Source organism: Podospora pseudocomata (genome assembly GCF_035222375.1).
Source record: "Podospora pseudocomata strain CBS 415.72m chromosome 1 map unlocalized CBS415.72m_1, whole genome shotgun sequence".
In the NCBI taxonomy this organism is placed as follows: domain Eukaryota; kingdom Fungi; phylum Ascomycota; class Sordariomycetes; order Sordariales; family Podosporaceae; genus Podospora; species Podospora pseudocomata.
Window position 1 is genome coordinate 4,657,374 of NW_026946363.1, and position 23,611 is coordinate 4,680,984.

Below are 23,611 nucleotides of genomic sequence, written 5' to 3' on the forward strand. Positions count from 1 at the left end.
ATTACAACTCCCTACACAGCAACAGCATTCCAGTTCTGGATATCAAACTCGCACGTCGCCCCCAACGGCTTTCCCCCCTCAGCTGTAGCCACAACCTGCCCATCCCGAGACACAGTAACAACAACATCACCACTATTCCCCCCAAACGGCACACTCCCCCTATAAACACCTGCAGTCCCCGCACCGCTCGCAGGAAAAGTCGTAAAAGTCCCCGTCTGCTCATTCTCCCCAATCTTGACCGTAACCGTAACCCCCTCATCTGAGGTCAGAAGCGCACCATAAAACACAGCATCCTCATTAAAATCCTGCGGCGGCTGCTCCACCTCATTGAAATCCGCATTGTTACCAGTGGTACCGCCATCAGGGCAAGCAAGAGCAGGCGCGGTGCGGTAATAAGCCGCGACCCTCTCCTCAAACTCCGTCGGCGCAGCTCCTGTCTTGTATTGCTCAATGTAAAAAGGCAAGAACTTGCGCCAGCCATCATGGCTCATATTCTCGACATAGGGGATTGGCGCAGACGTATCGAACAAACCAAGTTCCTTCTCGCGAACAGGGCCAATGTAGTGAGATTCGCCGTAGTCATTCCAGGTGAGAATCTCGACGAAATCAGGGTTGACTTCCATTACCTGAGCCCAACGGGTATCCCAGAGCTCATCGCCACGCCAGAGCCAGTTCTTGGTGAAGTCGGGGTTGTCGAGGTTGGTGTAAAACCACGGGGAGATAGCCATCATGTATGCTCGGTCTCCAAGAGCGTCTTGGTACTCGAGATCAGATTTGATGGTGATGTTGGTGTCACCATTCGGCCAAGCATCAAAGCTGAACAGCCCGTCAGCAACACCATCCGCCAGTCCAGCAGCAACAACCGGGCCCTGAGATGACCAATCGGGGACGAAGAACGAGTTAGTCGTTGCCTTGATGTCAGCCCAGTCGCCCGCATTGTCCGGACCTTCAAACGTGGAAACAAACAGCTTGTCGTCGTCGGTTTTGAAGTAAGCCGGGCTGGCACCGAACCTGGTGATGTGGTCAATAACATCCTCCTTTGGCCATGCTCCCAGGGCTTTGTAGTCAAAGCTGAAAAAGAGTTTAAAGTTCAGGCTTTCGGCAACCTGAAAAATGGTTTGCAAGGACGCCTCGTTGCCTTCATCGCCTTGGGCAATATTGAGGACAAAGGCATCAATCTTGGCCTCCTGCGCCAGCTTGATGTTGTCTTCCCAGTCGGCATTGTCGAGGGAGCGCACATTGCCTACAATAACGTGGGCAAACACTTCTTTGGCGGCTTGCACTGAGGGCAAGACCACGGACACCGAGATGGCAAGAGCGAAAAGAAATTTCATTATTAAAAGGAATGTTAATTGTCAAAGGAGTGGTGAGAACAGAAAAAGAAGTGACTGAATAACCTGTCGTCAAGACTAGGCCCCTGCTACCAGAACAGGGTGTGGAAAAGGAATGCGGTTGAAGTGGTAAGCGGTGTGGTGTGTGAAAGAAACATGACACCGATGGAAAGGAGAAGGAAAGAGATCTTTTAAGTTGACACTCAATCGTCGTCCAGATCCCGGAGTCCGGAATAGGAGGCTCGTAGCCAGTCCTTCCACTCTACAAACACACATTCATAGTGGTGTTGATGGCCTTGGGGATCGTAGGAACAGAAACACATGAGGCGCGGGTCCGGCGGTCTCAGGGACGGTTGCAGGGCCACATTTTACACGGGCGCATATTCTTCAGATCAGACGACGCGTTTCCCTTTCGTCGGGTTCCTGAAGGATGGCTCGACTCTGGGGCATGACCGTAAGTTCGGCCCACTCTTCGTTGGGAGTTCAGCTTTTAGGTTCACCGCATTATCCCCGCAACATGGGAAAGAAAATAGATCGTGAGCGCAGGTTTAAATGCAGTTGAACAAGGCTGAAAGTCCACATTTTGATTGGATCGCTTTGCGATGTCAAACCTGCCAAAACATAGACAAGCTTTTCTCCCAAGAGATGCTAGCGATGTGCAGCGAGCTAAAGCAAGCCACAAGAGCTTCGGCCAGCGCCCAGACTCTTGGTCTTAAACGCTTCCGAATTTAGAGTTGAGCTTTGTTGATGCAGCGCATAATTATCTAATGGAAGGAGCAAAGCCACAACCAAAAGAAATGAGGGGTTGGTTATCAGAGAACTTTTGACGGCCGTTGGCGGCGGCTTGTTGGAACCCCAGAGACATATGCTTGCGAGGTCGAAACTCGCGACCCGATCTAACGGATGCTGGGAACTTTTGTCTGAATGATGAGCAAAATAAAAGTGGTGTTTGAAGATATCGTCAGCTGTGATCTTTATCAGCTGCATCAAAACCGGCTGCGAGGCGTACGACTTTCCATATTGGTGGTTTTCGCCTCCTTGGGGTGTATGGTGTCAGACACAGAGCAATGCGGTGTCTGTTGAGCGTAATGCGACACAAATCAGATGCCAAGTGATGTTGGCTTAGGGCACGGTTCGATCCTTGGGACTGATTATCGTATGTGAGCGCAAAGTGTGGCCTAGTGTTGCGGTTGGCCATTACAGCCCGACCTGGGGTTGTGAGATGTGTGAGTGCGGGTCAGGTGGCGCAAACTTGAGATGAAGGATGCCATGGATGTGAGATCAGATATATTGGGGGCTGGAACCCAGACAGTTGATTTGAAGCATGAAATGAACAGTGGATATTTGTTACGTCCCAAGCGTAATACCCCTATACAGGAACCACTGGGTGGTACCCGAGGTGCTGGGCACCTCAGCCAATCATTGGGCCAGGGATGGAAAGACCCACAAGCCCCCGTGCAACCAATCAGGAGTTGCTCAGTCTGATCAGTGGCCAAGACCACTGAGCACACTGAGCAAGGTACAAAGATACTTCAGAAATATATGTAGACAGCTTGACATAAATAGGGGGGAGCGCCGGGCGCTCCCCGTATCGAGGAATCTGATTCCTCATGCAAGCAATTCAAGTTCATTTGTCTACAATCTACTTTCAGTAGCTCTTTGTTAGAACAACCTGTTGTTGACAGTGAACCCGTGTCTGAGACGCTTGCCACAACCTTCGATTATCCTGTCATATTCACCTCTGGCGTACTGCCTTGCAGTCTGTATCCATTTCTGGTGCAGGTTGTAACATGTGGCTGACGTTTGACGAAGTTATGTGCCCAGAACTTGCCAACAGGGGGCGCGTCGCGTACGCGTAGCAGTTGGTTGGCCATATCATCTACACTACGCAATCTTGGTGGAAAAGCTCGCGTACATAGCTCAATAATATATCGGACAATAGCTTCCTCTTCCGACTGAGTCATCTTTTTCGAATTGGGTGTTATATCGCGTCGTGCAGGCCGGCCGGCGCGTCGGTTAGAGAGAGTCATAGCTGGTACGTTGTAGAGCTTAGCTGCAGCTCGGAGGCTTAATTTTTCATTGATTCGAAGAGCCTCAAGGGCTAAGAGTATCCTGGCTTCCTTTGAAGTAGGAGGCATATTGGGTTGTGGAAAAAATTGATGTTAGGTGTAAGGAGGACGCGTCGTGGTGGAGACTGTACGACTCGCTTATATGTACGACTCGCTTATAATATACGTTATAAAAAAAGGTAATTTACTAAAAGCCTAAAATATATGCTTACCGTAGTGTAACAGTTTGTGACGAACCCCTATCCAGACCTCTGAAAGGGATACTGGTTAAAGGCACTTCTGAACAATCCTGGCCTGGTACAGCTAAACAGTGTACAACAATAGCTTGTCTCAATCACAATAGTCTAGGTACCAACGATTGTGACTTGTATTGCATACTGCGGAACTGTCTATATACACCAGCCAGTTCCTCCGTATATATAGACCTTGGGCTCTAAGTACCTCCGTACCTGGATCTTCCTTTCAATCCCCAAATCCCTTGGATCTAGCTCTGAATCCCTAGATCTACTGGTCCTGGCGACCCCGCTTCTTCTGAACCGTGACAGTAGTGGAGCTCACGGAGGAATCAGGGGTTCAGGGGCCATGTATAAAAGTAGCCTACTGCTCGCATTCTATTTTGGACAGGACATTGACTTTTATTCTTCAAAGATTTTGTGCCTTGCACGCGTGCAGGTCAATACTGGCCCTCTGATCAGGCCAATCCGGTGCTTATTATGTGGCTTGCGAGCCCATAGCGTCTTTTCTTTGTCCTACGTGAAGTGTGGCCTGCGAGCGAGTCACTGTCACGAAGGTGTTTCATTTAGAGCCCAGTTGAGGGTATAATTCTGGGGCTGTGGTTGTTTTGTGTGTTTTTCTCACCATTTCACTATTATAGAAGAAAAGAAGCTCGAAAGAGCGTATAGTGAGGTATTTATATATGAGGAGTAGGTAATTGGCCAAGAGCCCAGAAATCAGCCTTACCGTAGTGCAACCGCCTTGCTCACTCCAATTTGACTGCTCCATGGAGCCTTGCATTCCTCCACAGGATGAGAACGTGTGGGATGCCTTTGGTTCCTGTATTTGTAAAAGACAGGAGTGTCAGGCCAATTGCCAGCGCATGAATGCCAGATGCTAGCTAGCCATACCAGGACAGGCTTTGGTCCATTCCAGGTTGGCAGCATTATTGCTACGTCTGTTTCCTGATTCATTGGTCCGAAACGCTCAACGGAGAGCGCAACAGTGAAAGGATCCCATTGGAAACTTGTTGCTTTGACAAACAGTGCCGAGACGGTAGTGACGCGGCGGAAACTTTATTCTGGCATGAGGTGTTCTGATACTTGTACCAGCAATTCCGCCATTTTCCTCTAACTGCATCGTAGCCAGGGATTGAGTACACCTTACATCTTGGCATCTTCCTCATTCATTTCCAAAGCCAATCAATTTCACCAGCTGCCGATCCATCTTTCAGGATGCATCGCGAAGGCAAACGCGAAGGTCGAACGAAGAGTGCAACCCAGTATCTCGCCGGCAATTTTGCACCTATCCAAAAAAACACTTCCACTCACACCATGTTTCTATGAAGGAGAGATCCCAGCTGACCTGGCAGGTGGGCAGTACGTCCGGAACGGTAGCAACCCGTTATCACCAACGACGAGAATACATGGGTTCATTGGTTCGATGGTGTTGGAATGCTCAGCGGGGTCCTGTTTCGTGAGAAGGGGTCGGAATCCAGCCAGAGTTTGTCAACCAGTACTTGGTGACCGACATTTTCTCCTATGCGAAAGGCTCGGCTCTCTCAAAACCGTTCCTGTTCAGCATCTCGATCCTTATCGATCCTTTGGCTTCCGTTCTGAGTATTGCGTTGCACATATTGAGGACTGTCATCTTGACAATCTTGTCCCAACTTCCCGGATCACCAACTCTCCAGTCAAAAAGACGAGCGCTGCCAACACAGTAGTCCTCTATCATGACGGGCGTGCTCTGGCCACCTGTGAAAGTGGGCCGCCCTTACGCTTTGCGCTACCGAGCTTGCAAACCATCGGCTGGTTCGATGGAAGGAGGGCAGAAGGAGAGCCCGAAAAGTCTGAGCGGGAGGGTTTCGGAGGAAACAAGATGATGACTTTCGTCAAGCAATGCACAACGGCTCATCCTCGAACACATTCTGTGACGGGAGAGCTGATTGCTTTTCATGCCTCTTTTGTAAGGCCATTTGTTCATTACTTCATCATTACAAAAGCCAAGTCAGGTCGTCAGCCTCTTCTCACGGCCCCTGTTCCGGGTATGACGTCTCCAAAGATGATTCACGACTTTGGTGTATCGAGGGGCTATACCGTCATCATTGATATGCCCCTCTGCTTTAATCCTTTGAACCTCCTGAAAGGCTCACCGGTGCTGTCGTTTGAAAGCTCTCGGAAGTCGAAGTTTGGAGTATTTCCGCGATATCAACCTGAAGCAGTCCAATGGTACGAAACCAACCCCTGCTGTGTCTTTCACACTACCAATTGCTGGGAAAGTGAAACCTCTGACACAACCCGGAATGATCAGGGAACGACCAGCAATCTCCTCACCTGCCGTCTGACGTCCGCATCGCCCGTCTTCCACACGGCTAATATCCCAGCGCCAGAAGTCAAGCCCCTCCCCCCGAAATATGCTGAGGAACAACAATGTCGCCTGTATTACTACAGCTTCCCGTTTTCACCAGTCAGCCATGCGCAACCACCCGGAACAAAAAAACCAATGGGCGTTGTCGGCCATCGAGCTCGAGTTCCCGAACGTATCGCCACTATCTGAATGTCGGAAGCACAGTATGTGTATGGTTGTTCCGCGAGGTCAGTGTGTTACTCGGTCGAGCTAGGGAAAGCAGCCAGGATCGAACATCAACGCCATAGCTCTGATACAAAGAGGCCTTGAGACGCAGCCGCAACCGATCAAGGGGTGTGTCGACAAACGGTCTATTCAAGAGATCCTTAAGTCCAGCCGTCCCGACGACCCAATCCAGCTTTTTGCAATGCCGAAGGGGTGGTATGCGCAAGGACCCCGATTCGTTCCGCGCTCAAATCCCATATCAGAAGATGACGGGTTTGTACTCAGCTTCGTGTTTGATGAAAGCCAGCTGGACGAGCGAGGGTTGTGCCGAGACGACGCAATCGGTGAGTTGTGGGTGACAGACGCGAAGGATATGAGAACGCTTTTGGCGCGTATCAAGCTTCCGCAGAGGGTGCCGTATGGGTTTCATGGGTGTTGGTTCAGCAAGGACGAAGTGATGGCACGGCGGCCATACACAACCCGAAAATTGACTGAGGAGGGTGCGGGCAGTTGGCTTTCAGTTGCCATGTCTAAATTGGATCGTATTCGTAACTGTACAACGTCACCAACCAACTGGTCTCGGTGAGAATATAGCGTGAAAATTGCTTCCATAATCAACAATCTGTCATTTGTCATGACTTCATTCTCCAGAACCAACACTGACTTGGACAATGAACTAGTAGCTGTGTCACGGAACCACGGAGCCACGGAACCACGGAGCCACGGAGCCAACCCCAGAGCGCGGATCCAAACAATGCGAGATATAGGCAACGATCCTGCTCCAGGCACCCAATCCCACATCGGTAATACCCAAGGTCTCGTAAAATATAAAGCCGCCTCATTCCGAGACTCGTTTACGGTGAGCTGAGCCGCCTACGAGCCAATCTCATCTCAGCCTCTTTTGACATGTTGGCAGGAAACACGCACCCGTGGCTACTTGCCCTCACGGCGGTAATTCCAACCGTCTATGCTTCTCGACGCGGTTCAACAAGTGAATGTTCCCCCGTCTCCTTCCACATTGTAGCCACCGCCGAAAATGCCATCTTGTCTCCATCTTACGACCCCAGCAATGAAACGTCCATCATTAACTTCATCAACGCAATGGCCAGGGGCGAGGTGAACCCCGTTGTCGGGTCTCAGAACATCAGCGGCTCCTTCGTCATCAACGGCATCTACTGCAAGCCCACCAAAAAGGTCAAGAGAAAACGCAGCGCCCTTCAAATATTGGTTCACGGCATCACCTATAACAGCAGCATGTGGGGTGGGTATCACTTTGGTGACCGCTACAACTGGCACGCCTATGCTAATGGAGAGGGGTATCACACCCTCGCCATTGACAGACTTGGCCACGGCCTCAACTCAAAGGCATTAGACCCGCACAATGTGATTCAACCTATGCTCCAGGTGGAGATTTACAAGGAGCTGATCCAGTCTATCCGTTTCAACACCGCTGCCAACTCCCTTCGGAAGAGGTTTTCCAACATCATCTGGGTGGGTAGCTTCATTCTTTGTCACATCGATGGATCTTTTTGAGCTGACAGATAAAAAGGTCGGCCACTCCTACGGCTCCCAAATCGCCCTCCCACTCGCACGCCTCTGCCCAAATCTCACCTCAGCCCTGATCTTGACAGGCTGGTCCTCCACCACCAACCTCAGCGAGGTGCAAAAGTTCAATCTCGCCTCTGCTTCTACTCTTTATCCCTCTCGGTTTCCTGGCCTGGATAAAGGCTACCTAGCCATGGCCGACGAGGCCCTACGTGCAAAACTGTTTTACTATGGTGCTTACGACCCAGCAATCCCCGCGTTTGACTTTGCAAACCAGGATATTGTCACGATTGGTGAGTTTGCCGCTAATGCAGGACCGTTTGGGATACCGCCTGCCGCGTACAACAAGCCGGTTATGGTTATTACTGGTGTGGAAGATGGTGTGTTTTGCGGCCAACCTGGAGTCGCAGCAAGGGAGTGTGAGGAGTTGTTGGAGAAGACGAGGACAGACATGTTTCCGGGTGTGCCGGGGAGGAAGTATGAGTATTTTGCGCCGAGGAATACGGGGCATGATTTGACGCTTCATTATTCGGCCAAGGAGACTTTTAGGAGGGCTCATGGGTTTTTGGACAAGTACTTTTAGGAGGAGTTCTACATGGCGGGTTGAGACGGCGAGGGAATCGAGGTTTGTGGTTGGTAGATCCCTTGGAAAGCTGTTACACGTAGCTACACCGGAAACAAGTCAATCCCCCTCACATGATAAATGCATAAGCCCCATCCCAACAATCATCCCACTTCCTTTCCCCTCCTCCGACCCAGAACCGCTCCAGCAATCTCTTCGCCACCAAAGGCGGTGATATCCCCTGGTCACGAGCCATATCAACCAAACACCGCCCAATATACTTCTGCACGCCCGCCCCAGCCCTCGCCGCCTCCACGCCAGCTACGATCAACGGCCAAGTCATCCTCTTCCTTGCCCTCGGTGTAGTCATTCCCGTCTCCAATATCGAGAACAAAGCCTGGGCGTACTTGGCTCGTAACACCTCCACTTCCTGGGTTGACTTCAAAGCCCCGGTGCTCACCAACGATAGTATGCAGTACAGCGCAACGCTGGCATGAAACACACGGCCAATGACAAGAAACTCCTCCCTGCTGGCAAATACTGACTTTTCCAGATTTGACGTCCAGTCCTCTGGGGAAAAGAGCTCTATCTGGCCGAGGATGCCGAGGGCGGCTTGCTTTGTTTTCGGGTGGGATGGCTCTCGAGCGCGTAGCTCGTTGATGAGGATTAATTTGATAAAGAGGGGCGTTGGACAGGACATGGGGGGGAAGTAGACTTCGGTGTAGTAATCCTCCGTCAGGCGGAGGGTGGTGACTGTGTCGGCGATTTGAAACTGGTTGTCGGGGGGGCTGGTGGTGTTGGCTAGTACCGCGGTGCTGTTGGTGGTGTTAGTAGGAGTTTGGGGAAAGGGGGACGGGATGAACGGACATCATCAACCCTACCAGACTCGGCCTCATCTGATCACACCGGTCTATTATCTCCAGAAACCCGCCGTGAAACTCCAGCAGGGTCATGAACCCGTCCACGTGCGTCCTCCAAGATGGGGTCATGGATTGTTGGAGGAACGCAAAGAGGAAGGCGTACACGCTTACGACGGCTTCAAGACCGCGGCGGGTTTCTTCAGCGTCGAGTAATTCGTGAATGGCACGGATGGAGATGCCGCGGTGGTGGTAAAATCTTGGCAAGATGGGCTTCACCAGGTCGATTTCGGGACAGCAGTCGGACATTTGCATGATTCGGTGGTTGATGGTGACTGAAACCAGCGTGTGGAGGATAGACAGCGGGATGTCTTCTACCGTCAACATCGGAAAAACAAACTGGCTCGGGCCGAGCTGGTGGGACTGGAGGTCGGGATAGATCCGGGCGTTGTCTAGATCACGGCAGTTAGCTCCCGGAGCCCACAACACTGGGGAACATCCCAGTCCAACCCACAATACAACATAGCCTCAATAATATCAAACATTTCCGGCCGGAGAGTAGGAGTGATAGGTGGAGTTGCCGGGTGATTGCGGTGGCGCTTCTGGGACTCGGGGGGCGTGAGAGGAGCCTGTCTCTTTGGACTAGGACACGACACTTGCGGCCGGAGAGATGGTAAACGCCCTTGACCCTTCCGCTTCTTCGGCCGGGACATGACCTGCCCCGGGGCTAGCCATTGCAGTGGCTTTTTGTCTGCATACCCGGGACAGACGATGCCAGCGGTCCGGCACTTGTTGCAGACGGGTTGTTGACCGTCACACACGACCCGTCTCCGTCTGCACTCCCAGCAGTGCTGGTGACGCAGGTTAGCAAGATTGGGCATCCTGTGGGTGTTACCGACGTGGCTGAACGGGTGGATGCATCGTGGAGAGAGGAAACACGAGGGGGAAGTCGCAGTTTGGGAGTTGACCTTACACCAGAGCCAACCTCACCCCTGCTCAAGGGGGGTTGGCCTTGTGGGTTGAAGCCTGCGGGGACAGGCATGCCTCCCGCTGTCTTGGCTTCTTGGCCATCTATTCTCCTGAAAGGGGATGGTTCGAGATCTTTGTTCAGTGGGTCTTCACGGCCAACGATGGTCCAATGAGACGGCATGTCATGTAAGACGGCTATCGGATTCGAGAAAGCGAGGCACTGCCTTTGGAGTCTGGACTGGTGAAATGGGTGAGAGACTGATGAAAGGCGCGTCTCCGGTTCCATGGGTACCTAGATAGCCTTATAGGGCTGAAGAAATTGCGGATCACCTTTTCATCATGCCAGGGGTTTCCTGGATGCAAGGTTCAACACCCGAACTCTCAGCATATCAGCAACTCTCTCTCTTGCTAGGTAGCTTTCATCCATTAAAGTTGACCGGTACTCTGTACAAATGCCATATCCAACCTCCTTTCCCTCCCATCAAGAAGGCTGAATATCTAAGGTACTCCCAGTCAACCCCCCTTCACCCCAGACAAAGAAAGAGGCATAATTACCCCTACAATAACTCACAGGCAGAAGAAAAAGGTCCCTTAGGCGGGTACTCGTCATACTCCTCCGGCGCACCCTGCGGCAGTTTATGCGAGTGGTGGCAGTGAACCTTGACCTTGGGCGTGCAAGTGCACCACTGCTCCCGGGGGATGTTGTCCATAACCGACGGGATGTGGTGGCCGCAGCCTGTCCAGGTTGTTTTATCTACTCATATGTGTCAGTGATGAATAGGGAGGAGAAAATGGAGGCGAGAAAAGGGGGGTGAGTTGGGAGGGGGGGGGTTGCGCAAAAGGGGGGAGGGTGAGAATGTGGTGATGTGTGAAAGGGGGCAATGAGGAAGAAGCGATAATACATCCAAGCCCTGCCTTGAGGAGTAATTGAAGGTGTTGATGTGCAAAGCAAGCACGCAATGGAAAAGCGACGGGAGTTGGAAAGGGCACTTTCCCAAGAAGAGTAAAGAGAGTGCTAACCGGGCCATGAACGGCAATGATATTCCAAGGTGGCAGGAAGTTGACATACGGCAGTTTTCGCACTCTGATTTGTGACACATCTTAGCGGTTGTTTGCGATGGCTTCCGAGTATAATTGAGAAAGTGTCGTGGAGCAAGCGAGTCTTTGGGACGAAGAAGGTGTTCAAAATTACTCTGCGATAAAATGGTCCCTAGAGTGAGACGAAAATATTCTCATTGTTCATAATGATGACGTCGTTGTTGACGATGACCAGTCGGTGATGCAATGGCCATGAGGTTACCATAGAAACCTCAAATGAAGGGGCGGCAACAAATCCCTCGGGGGAAAAAAACAGGTAACTAAATATACACATTAAAGAGCAAACTGGCCCCGAACAACAAATTATACATTTAATCCTCATCACCTCACTGGTGGAGATCCTCCGCCCCCCTTCTCATCAAAATCCTGTCACCATTCAGGGTACCCCCAGCCTTGGGGGTCTTGATAATCCCAGCCTCAACCAAATCCAACGCCAACTTGGTCAACAAACCATCGCAGCCCTTGGCAGCCATGACAGAGACGCCGACAGGGAAAAACTCATCATGGTTGGAGATGGCACTGAACCCTGTAACTTCACCCAGAGGGAAGACCACGTCGGGAATCTCGGTGTAAACACTGATTCTGCCGGCACTGAAGCCGAAGGGAACTCCAGGCTGGCTGCGATAGCGGTTGCGGGGATTCTGACCACCTTGTGAAGAAACGTAGAGGAACAGACCGGAAGAGCACTGCTTCTCATCATCGACAGGGGGGAGAATCTTTTCGTTGAACCAGGACATGAAGGTCGACTTTGCACGATAGGCCTCCTGGAGGACATCGTCCCCAATTGAGTCGCCGTAGCCCCAGCGGCTGAGCGGGACAGGGTTGACGAATGGGCGGCGGCCATCGTTGGCAGCTGCATACAGAGTTAGCGTAGATCACTCCGAGGAGTCAGGGGAAGTCATGCCAGCATAGTCACGGTAGAAGGGCTCACGAACAAGCTCAATCTGCTCCTTGGTGATGAGGGTGGCGTAGGTAGTGTTCAACAGCTGAGAGACGGTAAGAGCACCGGCTTCAGCAGGCTTGGACGCAGCCCACTCGCCCTCAAGGTTCAAAGGCGTCAGGCTGCCGCTGACGAACTTTGCAAGAGAGTCGGCAAAATCGAGAAGAATCTTTTGAGCATCGGTTCTCGCCGAAGTAGGAAAGTTGTAAGTCCAGATCTTGGTGGGATAGCTGGGCTTGGTCTTGGCGAGAGACTTGTAGTTCTTGCCATACATAGCTGCTTGGGCGTCCTCCCAGATCTGAGGGTCACGGACAAGGAAGCCGGGGGTGTCAAGAGTGGGAGAAAGAGGCATGACATTGTCCAGCGAGACCAGATTATGAGAGGGACGGTTGCCAAACAGACCCTGAACACCAGCCGGGCCACGAACAGACCCACCAGTATCACTGCCAAGGGCGATGTCGAGCCACTCGTAAGCCGCAACCGAGGCACCAGCACCCGACGAGGATGAGGAAGTATCCTGATACCCATCACCCCTGGGGTTGAATGGAGCGTGGTAGTCAACCCAGTCCGAAGTAGCAGACTCGCCGTTGGCGAACTGGGAGGTCTTTTGAAGACCAACAACCACCGCACCGGCATCGATGAGATTCTGAACGGCAGGGCCGGTGTAGTTGCTGGCAGGGTAAAGGTTGTACCAGGCACGGTTTCCGTTAGAACCCTTCACGCCCGCCAGGCGGTAGATATCCTTGATACCGATGCGGACACCGGCGAGAGGCTTCTCGGCTGTCTTGGTGTAGTAGAGCCTGGATGGGACACCGATGGTGAGGGATGCAGAGCCGCTCGTCTGGGCAGATAGGGGCTGGAACTTGCCCTCGGGGGTGGGGATCAGAGACTCGACAAAGGCTCCAGCGAAATCTTCGTAGAGGCGGTAGACGGGATACACAGACCCGGTGCTGACCTCGAGGAAGTATGGGCCGCTGGGAATCTTGGTGCTCTTCAGCGAGACGATCGACTTGCTATCCTTCTTGGGGGCCCTCTCAGCGACGACATTCCTAGGCTTTTTGCCCTTCGACTCGGCCACAAAGACAGCATCGGCGAAGGCGTCTTGATAGACATCATCCGTCTGTGCCCAGGTTGACAGCAGGCCGGTGAGATCCTTCTCAGAGACACCTTCCTGGTTCACGATGGTTACAGGCTTGAACCCTAGCACGCTTGGGGCCTTGAGATTGCACAGAGTCTTCTTCGAAACATCGAGCTTCCCGGAGGAGAAGGGGGAGATGTAGTAGTCGACGTCGTTGAAGTTGACTGAAAGGCCGGTGGATGCGAGTTTGGCCGAGGCCAGGTTTGCAACAAAGGAGAGAACGGAGAAGCTTAAGGCGCGAGCCGAGAGCTTTCTGTCAGAGATGGCCATCTTGAAGGAGGGTAAGGTGAGGATGAGAGGCACAAGCTGGGTGCTTGACCTTCAGATCAGGGCTTGCGATCAATCATCATCATATATACCCCACGCTCAATCCGCTACTCGCATCCTCGCGCTCAAGTGTCGTTGATAGCAACCCCTGAAGGTGATGCTTTAACCCTAGGCATCATCTCACACCGGGTTCTTGGCCATGAATTCCCGCAAGTCCCGACGTTGGTGAAGGCATCCACCAACAGCCACCATCGTCGGACACAAACGGGAACACCTGCCCGTCTTGCACCTAGCCTTATCGTTGACAGTCGAGGTTTACCAGCTCCGCGGATCCGGGATTGGAAGAGGCCCGTCACTTGGCGGTACGGAATCGATGTTTATTGGCCAATGGCGGACTTATCGTGTCAAGACACGCTATTGAACCCCAGAATACGATATTCCATGCAAGAGCGTGGCGGTGGGGGTGAGAAATGACGACACTGGAGCTTTCTCACGCTTTCTGGAAATGGGCATCTGATAAGAATGGGGTTGTTAACTTGTGGTCAATTTTGTTTGTATTTTGAACCGTGATAAGGGTGGGTGTTGTGATGCCTTATGGGGCTTCATCTTAACCACTCCACTGTCGCGATAAGATAGGCAATAAGAAGCCGGTGAAGATGCTGGTGATATAGGTAAAGTTCTTGACTAAAACTCGGGATTCCAGGCAACAGGTAAACAAATGCGGTTGTGAACCCGACTGAAGTCCGAGTTTATTCGTGCCTAAGCTCGATGTAAAAGGTTGAAGAGCCTCACCATCTCACTGGGGTGCTTGGTGGTGGGTTGCGTTGCGAACAAAAAAGTGGGGATTGCTATGCAAAGACGTTGGAAGGTGGGCAGGCCTTCGAACCATCGTGAGCAGTTCTCAAATACCCTATTGAGGTCCTGCAAACCGTCACCCATATCGTTTCCATTGATGCATCCTGAGGTGAACTTGAGGCCTTTCTGACAAACAGTCTCAATTGCCGGTCTACCGGGTCTGGGCCCTGTAAATGCGGAGGAGGCCCGTGCAGGAAGCCGAACCCGAGTGTGGGGGCCAACGGCCGCAGGGGCAACCGTTGAGCACGGGGTTTCGAGAGTTCCGACGACTTCAACACCAACGTCAACAACACCAGTGGTGTGGTGATCAACGTTCGGCACATCTGGTGTATAGAGACAGGACTCCTCAGATTTATGAAGACACCTCTGTGGCCGAGGGAGACTCGTGATATTTGATGCGCTCCAGTTAGAGACAGCTGAACATGGAAACGTGCAGCTTCAAGTCTCTTCGATACTGCTGCCATCCGAACGATGACCACGGTGCAGAAATGCGTTCCCAATTGGTTGGCCGGCAGAACTTTGCCAGTTCCAAACTGAAAGCGTTGGTTTCCGTCCCGTCCAATACAACGGTGGCTGTTTCGGTGCAACATGCGGCAGGAGCCCCTCACTTGAACACATCGTCAAATTCCGCCTCACCTTGAACTTCTCCTAGCACACCTCAGAAGTAACATCAAAAACCTAGGAATACACTAATTTACGCACAAATGGCCGCCCTCGTGATAGGGCTGGGCGCCGCCTCGCTCCTTCTCCTGACTTATACCTACCTCTCGCGTCTCAGCAGCATCCTGAAAAGCACCCCCGAAGCAGTATTGAAGGTGTCTCCGAAAAGATGGACCAAAGAAGAGCTGCGACAGGCATATCAGCGCCTCGAAAATAATCTTATTACCACCAAAAGCTATGCAGATCGCATTCCCCCCAAGTTGGATAGACGATACATCATCACTGGGGGTTCTGGTGCGTAGCCCGGCTCAATTGTAGGTCGCAAGATCGCTTCTGACATCAAAACCACAGGTCTTGTTGGTGGCTACATTGTCCTACAGCTTCTGGAACGTGGTCAATCTCCAGAAAGCATTCGTATCGTGGAGTTTCGGCCTCTCAACCGGGCTGACATGCTCAGTGGGCCAGCATCAACGGTCGACTTTGTCAAGGCAGACATCTCCTCAGCCGAGTCCACTAACAATGCCTTTGAGAAATCATGGCCATCCTCTGTTGCTCACCTTCCCTTGACGGTCTTTCACACAGCGGCAGTCATTGTGCCATCGGACCGGTCCAAACTCGTCTACGGTCTCTGTGAAAGTGTCAATGTTCGGGGCACCCGGAATGTCCTCGACGCAGCTCGCAAAGCCGGGGCCGATGTACTGATCTCGACATCCTCTGGCGGCGTCAGTATTCGCCCCATTGAACTCTGGATCTCACCTCTAGAGTTACTCCTGTCACCCAAGAATAAGCTCCCCGAGATAAAGAACTACCTCCAAGTCATGGACGAGAAGGACTTCTTTGAGCCACCCCGCAAGCACGAAGAGCACTTTGCCAACTACGCCGTCTCCAAAGCCAGGGCTGAGAGAATAGTTTGTGGTGCCAACAGCCCCGAGCTCCGAACTGGAAGCATCAGACCAGCAAACGGTGTCTACGGGCAACCAGGCGACAATACCCTCGGGGGCTCTCTCGCCATGAGCGACTGCCCCACCTGGTGCGCGCACATCATCCAACCCTTCGTCCACGGCATCAACGTCGCCATTGCCCACCTTGACTATGAAGCCGTCCTGGCTGCTAACCCCAAAGCACCACAAGCTGGCCGCCCCTTCATGATCACCGACCCTAACCCTCCCATCAGCTACATCGACATGTATCTAGCTATCGAGACGCTGGCTAACACTCCGTTCAAGCTCATTCGTTTGCCTCCGCTGCCAATGTGGTTTCTTTCCTACATTGTCGAGTGGTACTCCCTCTTGCCGGTCAAATACCCCTTCTTGAGAAGGATTCTGCCTGAGCTCAAGGGGGATATCAAGCACGTGAAGCCTGGTTTGTTCAGTGTTACTACTCACATGGTAGCTACGAACGAGAATGCCAGTCGGTCTGTTGATGAGGGGGGGTTGGGGTTTAGGGGGGTGGTGACGACCCTGGAGGGTATGGTGCAGGAGATTGTGGAGTGGAATGTCGAGCACAAGGGGGAGAAGAAGGCCAAGAAGTTCCAGACGAGTATTTCGTTTGCGGAGGAGATTGCAAAGGCGGCCGAGGCGGCGGGGGTGATGGAGAAGATGGGTAAGTGATCGTGGAGGAACGATATGCCCTTTAGGTAGGCTTTCGAAGTATTCGATAGGGACCGAATCGTTGTAATTCCAGATAATTAGCCTTCTTTGAATCATCATTCTCACAGTCATCGTGTGCTGACTTGCTGTTCTGAAGTGTCAGTCCTTTTCCGGAGGACACGCTCAGAACTGCTGTGCGCTCATACCTAGTCCATACTCGCATCGCACATGGGCAAACTGCATGAACCTCTCGGCATCGAGTAACCACAAGCAAGGGGAGGGGGTATCAACGAATTATATTTCCCAGTTCTGTCCCAAAATAAAAACTCCTTTGCCTGCTTCGTAAAACACAAACCCCCCTTTGTCCCACGGGACGGCCCGTCCCTTCTTCCCGGCCTCTTGTGACGATGTAAACCAAGCACTCAGGAGAACATCTCACCCACAGCAAACAGTAGGCTCATCAATCCCACCCCCCACCAGCCCCCCGTTCTTCACCGCCGCCGTTCCATCCACCCCAATCACCACCGTCTTGGTCATCCAATCACACAAGAACTTGCCCAGCAACGCCCCGATCAAAATACTAATAATCACATACCCATTATAATACATGGCCAACAACATGATAATATACGCCAGCCCAAAAGTAGCAGTGTGGATCAACGAGCGGATAAGCTGCTGCAGTGGGCTCGCGCGGAAAGTGACTGTCTGAGGAGCAACCGCTTCGTTCGACGACGACGACGACGAGGCAGCACCGGGGCATGACGGCGCGGCGGAAGAGGGGGCAAGACCGCCGTTAGCGATCAGTGCTACCCTTGCCGCAAAGTCCCGCTGGATGTGCTCGTCGTATTCTTTGCCAATGCGGCGTAGGGCTTCGAGGAGGATGACCATCAGGATGACGCCTATGCAGGTGGCCGCGAAGGCGCCGTTGGTGGTGATGTGCCATGAAGAGGAGAGGAAGCAGGCGTCGATTGTGTACCAGTTCCAGAGCATCTGTTCACCCCCCCAAAAAATCATGGTTAGTTTACTTGCTCAGACAGACTAGCGTAATGGTGAATGGATTGGGTTTGCTGGCGCGCGCAACGTACGGAGATTTTGCAGGCGGGGCCGTCGCCCATGCCGCCGCCGTGGCCGGAGTGTGACATTGTGAGTGTTTTCAGAGGAATTAAGTTATATAGGGATATTCTTGTCGTTTGCCGCGGGTGATCCGATTTAAACGAGGGAGTGCGATCGGGAGGCTCGAGGTTCTCACGAGGAGGGAAACGATGGTGTATTTAACAGCGGCGGCGACGAGTGCGGAGCGGAGGGTGCTGTTAGTTGGCTTGAAACTGACCACGCCTTGTTGGAGAACTTGTGCACGAGGCGCGGCGAAATTGCAAGAGATCAGAAGAGAAGAGAGGTGAGAGGCGATTAAGCCCAGATATGCAAGACAAGCTCTGTTTATAGAACAGCTTGAGGTTAAGTCGAGGTGTGTTGTTGTCTTGTGCTGCTGCCCCTCATCCCGCGTTGGTGGTTGGGATCACCGGACCTTTTTGGACGTTGCGCAACCGAGAGTCAAGACAACTAACACTTTTCACTGTTCGGTGAGGTGCTGCCGACACCGCCCTTCGTATCTTCTCTTTTCAAGGCCCTTCATCCGGAGTCCCTATCGAAGTGGTGCAATTGCTGGGCATTTTGAGCAGATATGCGCCAGAATATCAAGGACCACAGCTTCCAAAAGCGTTCGACAGCTCGCTGCCAAGCAAGCACGGCGCGCCCCACGGCACAGGGATCACAGGATCACAGGGGGTCCCGAGCAGGGGCGGCGATTGGGCCACTGTCCGCTACAGCAGGGTGATCCGGGAAGTTCCCCCAGCGGTACCCACTGCTGATGCAGAAACGTGCTCAAAGATGCTCACCATTTTCCTCGTGGGCATGGTGGGACATCACGAACCCCAAAAACATGAGCAGCAGGAAGGAATAACCTGATATTTATCAAGGTTCCCGAGAGCGGCGATATGGAATCCGGGCAATCCAATTCGCCGCCTTTAGCTGTTCGCTTCCAGAAAACGCCCCCCTGAAGGGCAGAATACCGAGAGCTGCACCCCGCGGATTCAGCACATGCATCTCTTGGGATTTGGGACGAGGTCTTGGAACCTGCTCGCGATTACACCAACTCCACACACATCACTTGGCGATGCTACCCGGGCGGGAAGAGGACGGCAACAGAGCCGCCAGATTCCACCTTGCAGAGACGAATTCGGAGCCCAGGTCCCGACGCAGGCATGGGGCCTAGATATATTACCAGACCGCTCCCGGGGGGTGCGGGTGGCGATGGAGTGGTATAAGGACAGACATGTCCCGGTTTGATGCCACATGGTGCTGAGACATTCTCCATTCCGGATCCTTTTGGCCGTCACCATCTCCAGCTCCCAAGTGCTGTCTCCAAGATAACTGGGAGTAGAGACAGAGCCGCCGGGCTTATCCTCCAAGCACCATGGAGTCGCTCACAACCCCAAACTCCATCCTTCGGCGTCAGCACATCCAGAACTTCTCAGAAGCCTCCCAACTAGAGCCTCACTGGGGGTACGCCTACCGTGTAGTCCCCTGCACAAACGACCCAGGGTCATGCGCCTACCTAGACGTGGTCTATGACGCCCACGATGTAGGCATGCTATACACGGGCATCTTCTGGGCCACCGTCCTGGGCATCCTCCTCATCTGGGGCATCGGTCGCCGTGTCTTCCCAGCCCGAGAACCAGTCGACGACCTCCTCGCCCAGCTATCCACCAACGAATCAACCCCCCAACGTCCCAAACCCAGCTTCCTCTCCCGTTCCTTAGGCGCGGTCGCCTCCTCCGTTAGACACCACCTCCTCCCCACCGCTCCCCTGAGGACCATCTTCGGGCACACTACCCGCCTCCAACTCGTCATCCTCGCCGTCTTGACAAGCTACCTATCCATCTGGTCCTTTGTGGGAATCGTCTACGGGAAATGGGTCACCCCCATCAAAGGCCAGCCAGCAGACGTAGTCAACACGCGCACCTCCCTCGGCCCCTGGGCCGACCGCGTCGGCGTCCTCGCCTACGCGCTCACCCCCTTATCCGTCCTCTTTGCCGCCAGAGAGTCGATCCTCTCAGCCGTCACCGGCGTCCCATACACCTCCTTCATGTTCCTTCACAAATGGACCGGCTACATCATCCTCGTGCAATCCCTCCTCCACACTCTAGGTTGGGTCCTGATCGAAGGCTGGCTGTACAAACCCCAACCCGACGTCTGGAACAAGTGGGTGGTGCAGGAATACGCCATCTGGGGCTTCGTCGCCCTCGGCCTCCTCGTCCTCCTGTGGATCTGCTCCTTCCAGTGGGTCATCAAGAACATCACCGGGTACGAATTCTTCCGCAAGGCGCACTACGTCATGGCCATGGTCTACATTGGGGCGTTGATCGGTCACTGGGAGGAACTGCAGTGTTTTCTCGTGCCCGGTATTGTCCTCTGGGTGGTTGACCGGCTTGCCAGATTAGTGCGGATGGGGATGTTGCACTGTGGGTACCAACGCAAGGAAGGACGGTGGGGGTTTTCCAGTGCCGAGGCGGAAGCAAAGTTCTGGAAGGATGAGAGGTTTGGGGATGTGGTTAGGTTGGATTTTGAGCATCATCAGAAGGCGTGGAGTATTGGGCAGCACTTCTTTTTGTGTTTTACCGAGGGGAGTCTGTGGCAGAGTCATCCTTTTACTCCGTTGTCGCTCCCTCAGATTAACAACGTTGGGGACGTCAAGCATTCGTATATTTTCCGGGCGAAGGGGGGGGAGACGAGAAAGATTGCGCGGGTGATTGAGGAGAAGTTGAAGGAGCAGAAGGAAGGGAGGACGACGACGAATGTGGTGCTTCAGGGGCCGTATGGGGAGAATATTGTGGAGGGCTTGACGCAGGATGTGAATGTGCTTTGCGTGGCTGGTGGAACGGGAATTACCTATGTCCTGCCTGTTTTGTTGAGATTGGTGAGGGAGAAGGTGAACCCCGACAGGAAAATCGAGTTGGTCTGGGCGGTGAAGAGAAAGCAGGATCTTGAATGGATTGAGCCAGAGTTGGAGGAGCTGAGGAGGCTGGGTGCTGCGCATGGATTGCAGATTCGAATCTTTGTTACTGCTGAGGATGTTGCTCCTGGAGCCAGGACGACAACCGGCGATGAGAAGAAGGTGTCGGAGGATGTCGACTCCAAGTCGGTGTCTGTGGGCAGTGACGAAAGCCAGAACCAGCGGCCTGACGTCAATGTGGCTGTCAATGAGTTTGTCGGCAACGTCGCTCAGGGCTCCACGCGCGTTTTTGGTAGCGGGCCACCGAGCATGATCACGGAGCTGCGTGAGGCTGTTGCGCAAAGAAACTCTGGATCGAAGGTGTGGATGGGTGAGGGGAGATATGACGTTCGTCTTGTTTGCGATGATCGGTTGGAATGGTGATTGATACCCCTTTTGTTATTTGTTCTAGAATAAGCGCCGTATAATATTCATGCTTTCTTTTGAGCCTTTCTTCCAAACCACCTGCAGTGCCCACACACTCATGTCTCGCGATTATCTACAGATCCCCCATATCATCCCCATACATCATGTCACCTGCATCAAAAGTTAGCAACAACTCACACTATGCCCATCAGACATCAGTACCCCTCGCTTTGTGCCACTCCTCAACCCAAACCTTCACAAACTCTGCCTCCGCCTTCTGCACGTCAGCCACCGGCTTGGGCGGTAACCCAGGTCTAGTCTCATTAGGAAACAACCCATTCTCATCCCAGTGATGCACACCCTTCTCGATGAGAATAAACGGTTCGGAAACAGTGCTCTCCCGCCCGGGCAGCCCAATCCTATGAGGCGATGCAGCACGCCAGGGATCCCATTCTCCGTCAACATGAGCCAGGCGAGGGTAGCTGATGTTCACACCGCCATGCTTGTTGATCCTTTCCACCTGAGAAGGAGTCGTAATGTTGAACGCCTCCCGACAGACAGTGGATGTGAACTCGAGGTTGATCAGTCGTGAGATGAGCGGGAGTTGATCAGCAGGGACACCAGAGCCAGTTTGAAGGTAGCCCCATCTAGTCGCAAAGAATGTCAGCCAGATGTTCAAGATTGCAAGAACAGAAGAATGACTCACTCGAAACAATACTGATAAGCCCACAGCCTCCACTCCTGCGTGATATCATCCTGCTGGTAAAACTTCGAATCATAATTCGTGAAGCACTCGTCCTGGCTCTTCCCTCTTCGTTTGCACCCTTTTACAGCTGTGGCATCGATATACCCAATGTAATTGAGCAGCTGATTCACTAGCTTCACTTCATCATAGCCACCCACGGCGAGAAGTTCTTTTGCCTCCTCCTCCCGCTCGGCGATCCCGGGGTAGAGGACCTCGGTCGAGCTGATATTCCCACAGTAATGTCCAAACTCGGTACTGTTGACCGCCGGATCCCAATTCAAGCCTTGAAGTCCGGCTATTCCCTGGGCAATGGCATTGGCAAAGTCATCGTTTCTGGTGATATTGCCTAGCCCAAAGATATTCTTGACCCGTTGTGGGTATTCGGTGTCGGTGTGGTTGATCAACACATTATCGATCGCATGAGTAAGCTTCTGAGTAGCCTCTATACATTCCCTAGGTCCATAAATCCGGGCGGCCTCGTAGTACTCCCAATAGTCATAGATCGCCTCGGGAACACCAGAGGAGGCAATGGCGCCCCAATAGACGTCTGGGTAGAGCTTGCGGAGAAAGGCAACGACTGATCCGGCGTAGGAGCCACCGTAGGCAATGTAAGGGACGTTGTGAGAGGTGAGGTTCAAGTGTTCAAGGCCGGGGAAGACGACATTTTGGGCAAAGTATGCTTGATCAGCTAGGGCTTGATCCGTAGTCAAGAAGCGAAGGTTTTTGGTGCTGAAGTCGTCAGTGGGGTGGCTTTCGCCGTAGTAGCGGTGTTCAAAAATGACACCCAACCCGTTTGTTGCCTGGGAGAGCTGGGCTATGATGCCCTTTTGCAGATATCGAAGACGACCAGCTCCGTCGGTCTCACCGCCTTGGAGGACGATGACCGGACCGCCGGGTTGGTAGTGGCTCGCGTCAAACCAGTATCGGAGAAGGAAGGTCTCGTTGGTGTGTGGTTCATAGATGGAGTCATTGTGGAAGTGATCAATGGGAATTTGGATGGTTTGGGCTGGGTAGAGCTTTTCAAGGTCGGTGTCTCTGGGGTGGATGAGGGCAGTTCTCATCTCTCGCTCCTCCATCTGGAATTGGTGTCAACCAACGAGCTCACACATGCATGAAATTGGGACCGCTCACCTGCTCCTTGAAGTCCCCCAAAATCAAGGAAGTCCTAAAACCCTTGTATCCATCTACAACAGGCGCAACAAGCGCCACGCTGGCCAGGAGATATTGTAATATCGCCATCTTCTGTCATGCACTCAAAGCACCAAGATGAAATACCTACTCACCTGTCTTGGCCCAAGGGGCTTATTCCACCCCTTATACCCCACTCTCACCCAGAGGTCAGTCCCTCTCTCCTCAAGTCTCCGCCTTTTACTTGTGCAATCCTCCGGGGTCGTCGGCCTTGCACAGTACACAAGGCCCGGGAATAATTCGCCCTGGTGAGATGGATAAGCGGGTGCAAACAGGGAAGGTAACACGCAACTCACTGGTCGTTGGACCTCAGCTTCCTGATCAGGTCAGGAGGATCGTCCGAGGTGGTGGTGATGTTGGAGTTCGTACGCTGTGTTTACATCAGCGCGTTGCAGGAGGGAGGACCACATCGGTGAGCGAGGTTGAGGTCAAGGTGGATGTGCTGTTCGGCAGTTCTCGACGCCCACCGGGAGGACCCTGTCGCAATCGCTTGGCTCCCCGCATGGCGCTAAAACAGCCGCTGCCAAGGACGATATGTACAGGGGGGTTGGGGGTCAATTGAAGATGGGATGATGGTGAAGTCCGATGAAGCTTCTT

The 23,611-nt window shown here is 52.9% G+C and overlaps 8 protein-coding genes across 8 annotated transcripts; 3 read left to right on the forward strand and 5 right to left on the reverse strand.

The window, feature by feature from the left end:
- Window positions 1-11: 11 nt before the first annotated feature.
- On the reverse strand, window positions 12-1,334 carry agn1 (Glucan endo-1,3-alpha-glucosidase agn1; the record flags this gene model as incomplete). The annotated part of the gene is made up of 1 exon (XM_062886049.1): window positions 12-1,334. The coding sequence occupies one exon, from the start codon at window positions 1,332-1,334 to the stop codon at window positions 12-14; it is 1,323 nt and encodes a 440-aa protein (XP_062749086.1).
- A 5,660-nt stretch (window positions 1,335-6,994) lies between these two features.
- Window positions 6,995-10,744, forward strand: NCED2 (Nced2p). Its single transcript, XM_062886050.1, has 3 exons — window positions 6,995-7,043; window positions 7,101-7,675; window positions 7,734-10,744. The coding sequence occupies exons 2-3, from the start codon at window positions 7,286-7,288 to the stop codon at window positions 8,310-8,312; spliced, it is 969 nt and encodes a 322-aa protein (XP_062749087.1). The 5' UTR covers window positions 6,995-7,043; window positions 7,101-7,285; the 3' UTR covers window positions 8,313-10,744.
- QC762_116370 (uncharacterized protein) lies at window positions 7,860-10,160 on the reverse strand. The gene is made up of 3 exons (XM_062886051.1): window positions 9,663-10,160; window positions 9,159-9,600; window positions 7,860-9,106 (listed from the first exon to the last, which is right to left on the reverse strand). The coding sequence occupies exons 1-3, from the start codon at window positions 10,027-10,029 to the stop codon at window positions 8,422-8,424; spliced, it is 1,494 nt and encodes a 497-aa protein (XP_062749088.1). The 5' UTR covers window positions 10,030-10,160; the 3' UTR covers window positions 7,860-8,421.
- A 534-nt stretch (window positions 10,745-11,278) lies between the features above and the next one.
- On the reverse strand, window positions 11,279-13,582 carry QC762_116380 (uncharacterized protein). The gene is made up of 2 exons (XM_062886052.1): window positions 12,132-13,582; window positions 11,279-12,068 (listed from the first exon to the last, which is right to left on the reverse strand). The coding sequence occupies exons 1-2, from the start codon at window positions 13,561-13,563 to the stop codon at window positions 11,542-11,544; spliced, it is 1,959 nt and encodes a 652-aa protein (XP_062749089.1). The 5' UTR covers window positions 13,564-13,582; the 3' UTR covers window positions 11,279-11,541.
- A 910-nt stretch (window positions 13,583-14,492) lies between these two features.
- QC762_116390 (uncharacterized protein) lies at window positions 14,493-16,898 on the forward strand. Its single transcript, XM_062886053.1, has 3 exons — window positions 14,493-15,369; window positions 15,427-16,711; window positions 16,822-16,898. Exons 1-2 carry the CDS (start codon window positions 15,120-15,122, stop codon window positions 16,683-16,685), a joined length of 1,509 nt encoding a protein of 502 aa, XP_062749090.1. The 5' UTR covers window positions 14,493-15,119; the 3' UTR covers window positions 16,686-16,711; window positions 16,822-16,898.
- A 6-nt stretch (window positions 16,899-16,904) lies between these two features.
- Window positions 16,905-18,512, reverse strand: QC762_116400 (uncharacterized protein). The gene is made up of 2 exons (XM_062886054.1): window positions 17,750-18,512; window positions 16,905-17,654 (listed from the first exon to the last, which is right to left on the reverse strand). Exons 1-2 carry the CDS (start codon window positions 17,804-17,806, stop codon window positions 17,100-17,102), a joined length of 612 nt encoding a protein of 203 aa, XP_062749091.1. The 5' UTR covers window positions 17,807-18,512; the 3' UTR covers window positions 16,905-17,099.
- Window positions 18,513-19,137: 625 nt separating this feature from the next.
- Window positions 19,138-21,099, forward strand: QC762_116410 (uncharacterized protein; the record flags this gene model as incomplete). Its single annotated transcript, XM_062886055.1, has 1 exon — window positions 19,138-21,099. One exon carries the CDS (start codon window positions 19,138-19,140, stop codon window positions 21,097-21,099), a length of 1,962 nt encoding a protein of 653 aa, XP_062749092.1.
- Window positions 21,096-23,065, reverse strand: QC762_116420 (uncharacterized protein; the record flags this gene model as incomplete). The annotated part of the gene is made up of 3 exons (XM_062886056.1): window positions 21,096-21,728; window positions 21,788-22,902; window positions 22,958-23,065. 3 exons carry the CDS (start codon window positions 23,063-23,065, stop codon window positions 21,290-21,292), a joined length of 1,662 nt encoding a protein of 553 aa, XP_062749093.1. The 3' UTR covers window positions 21,096-21,289.
- Window positions 23,066-23,611: the final 546 nt, after the last annotated feature.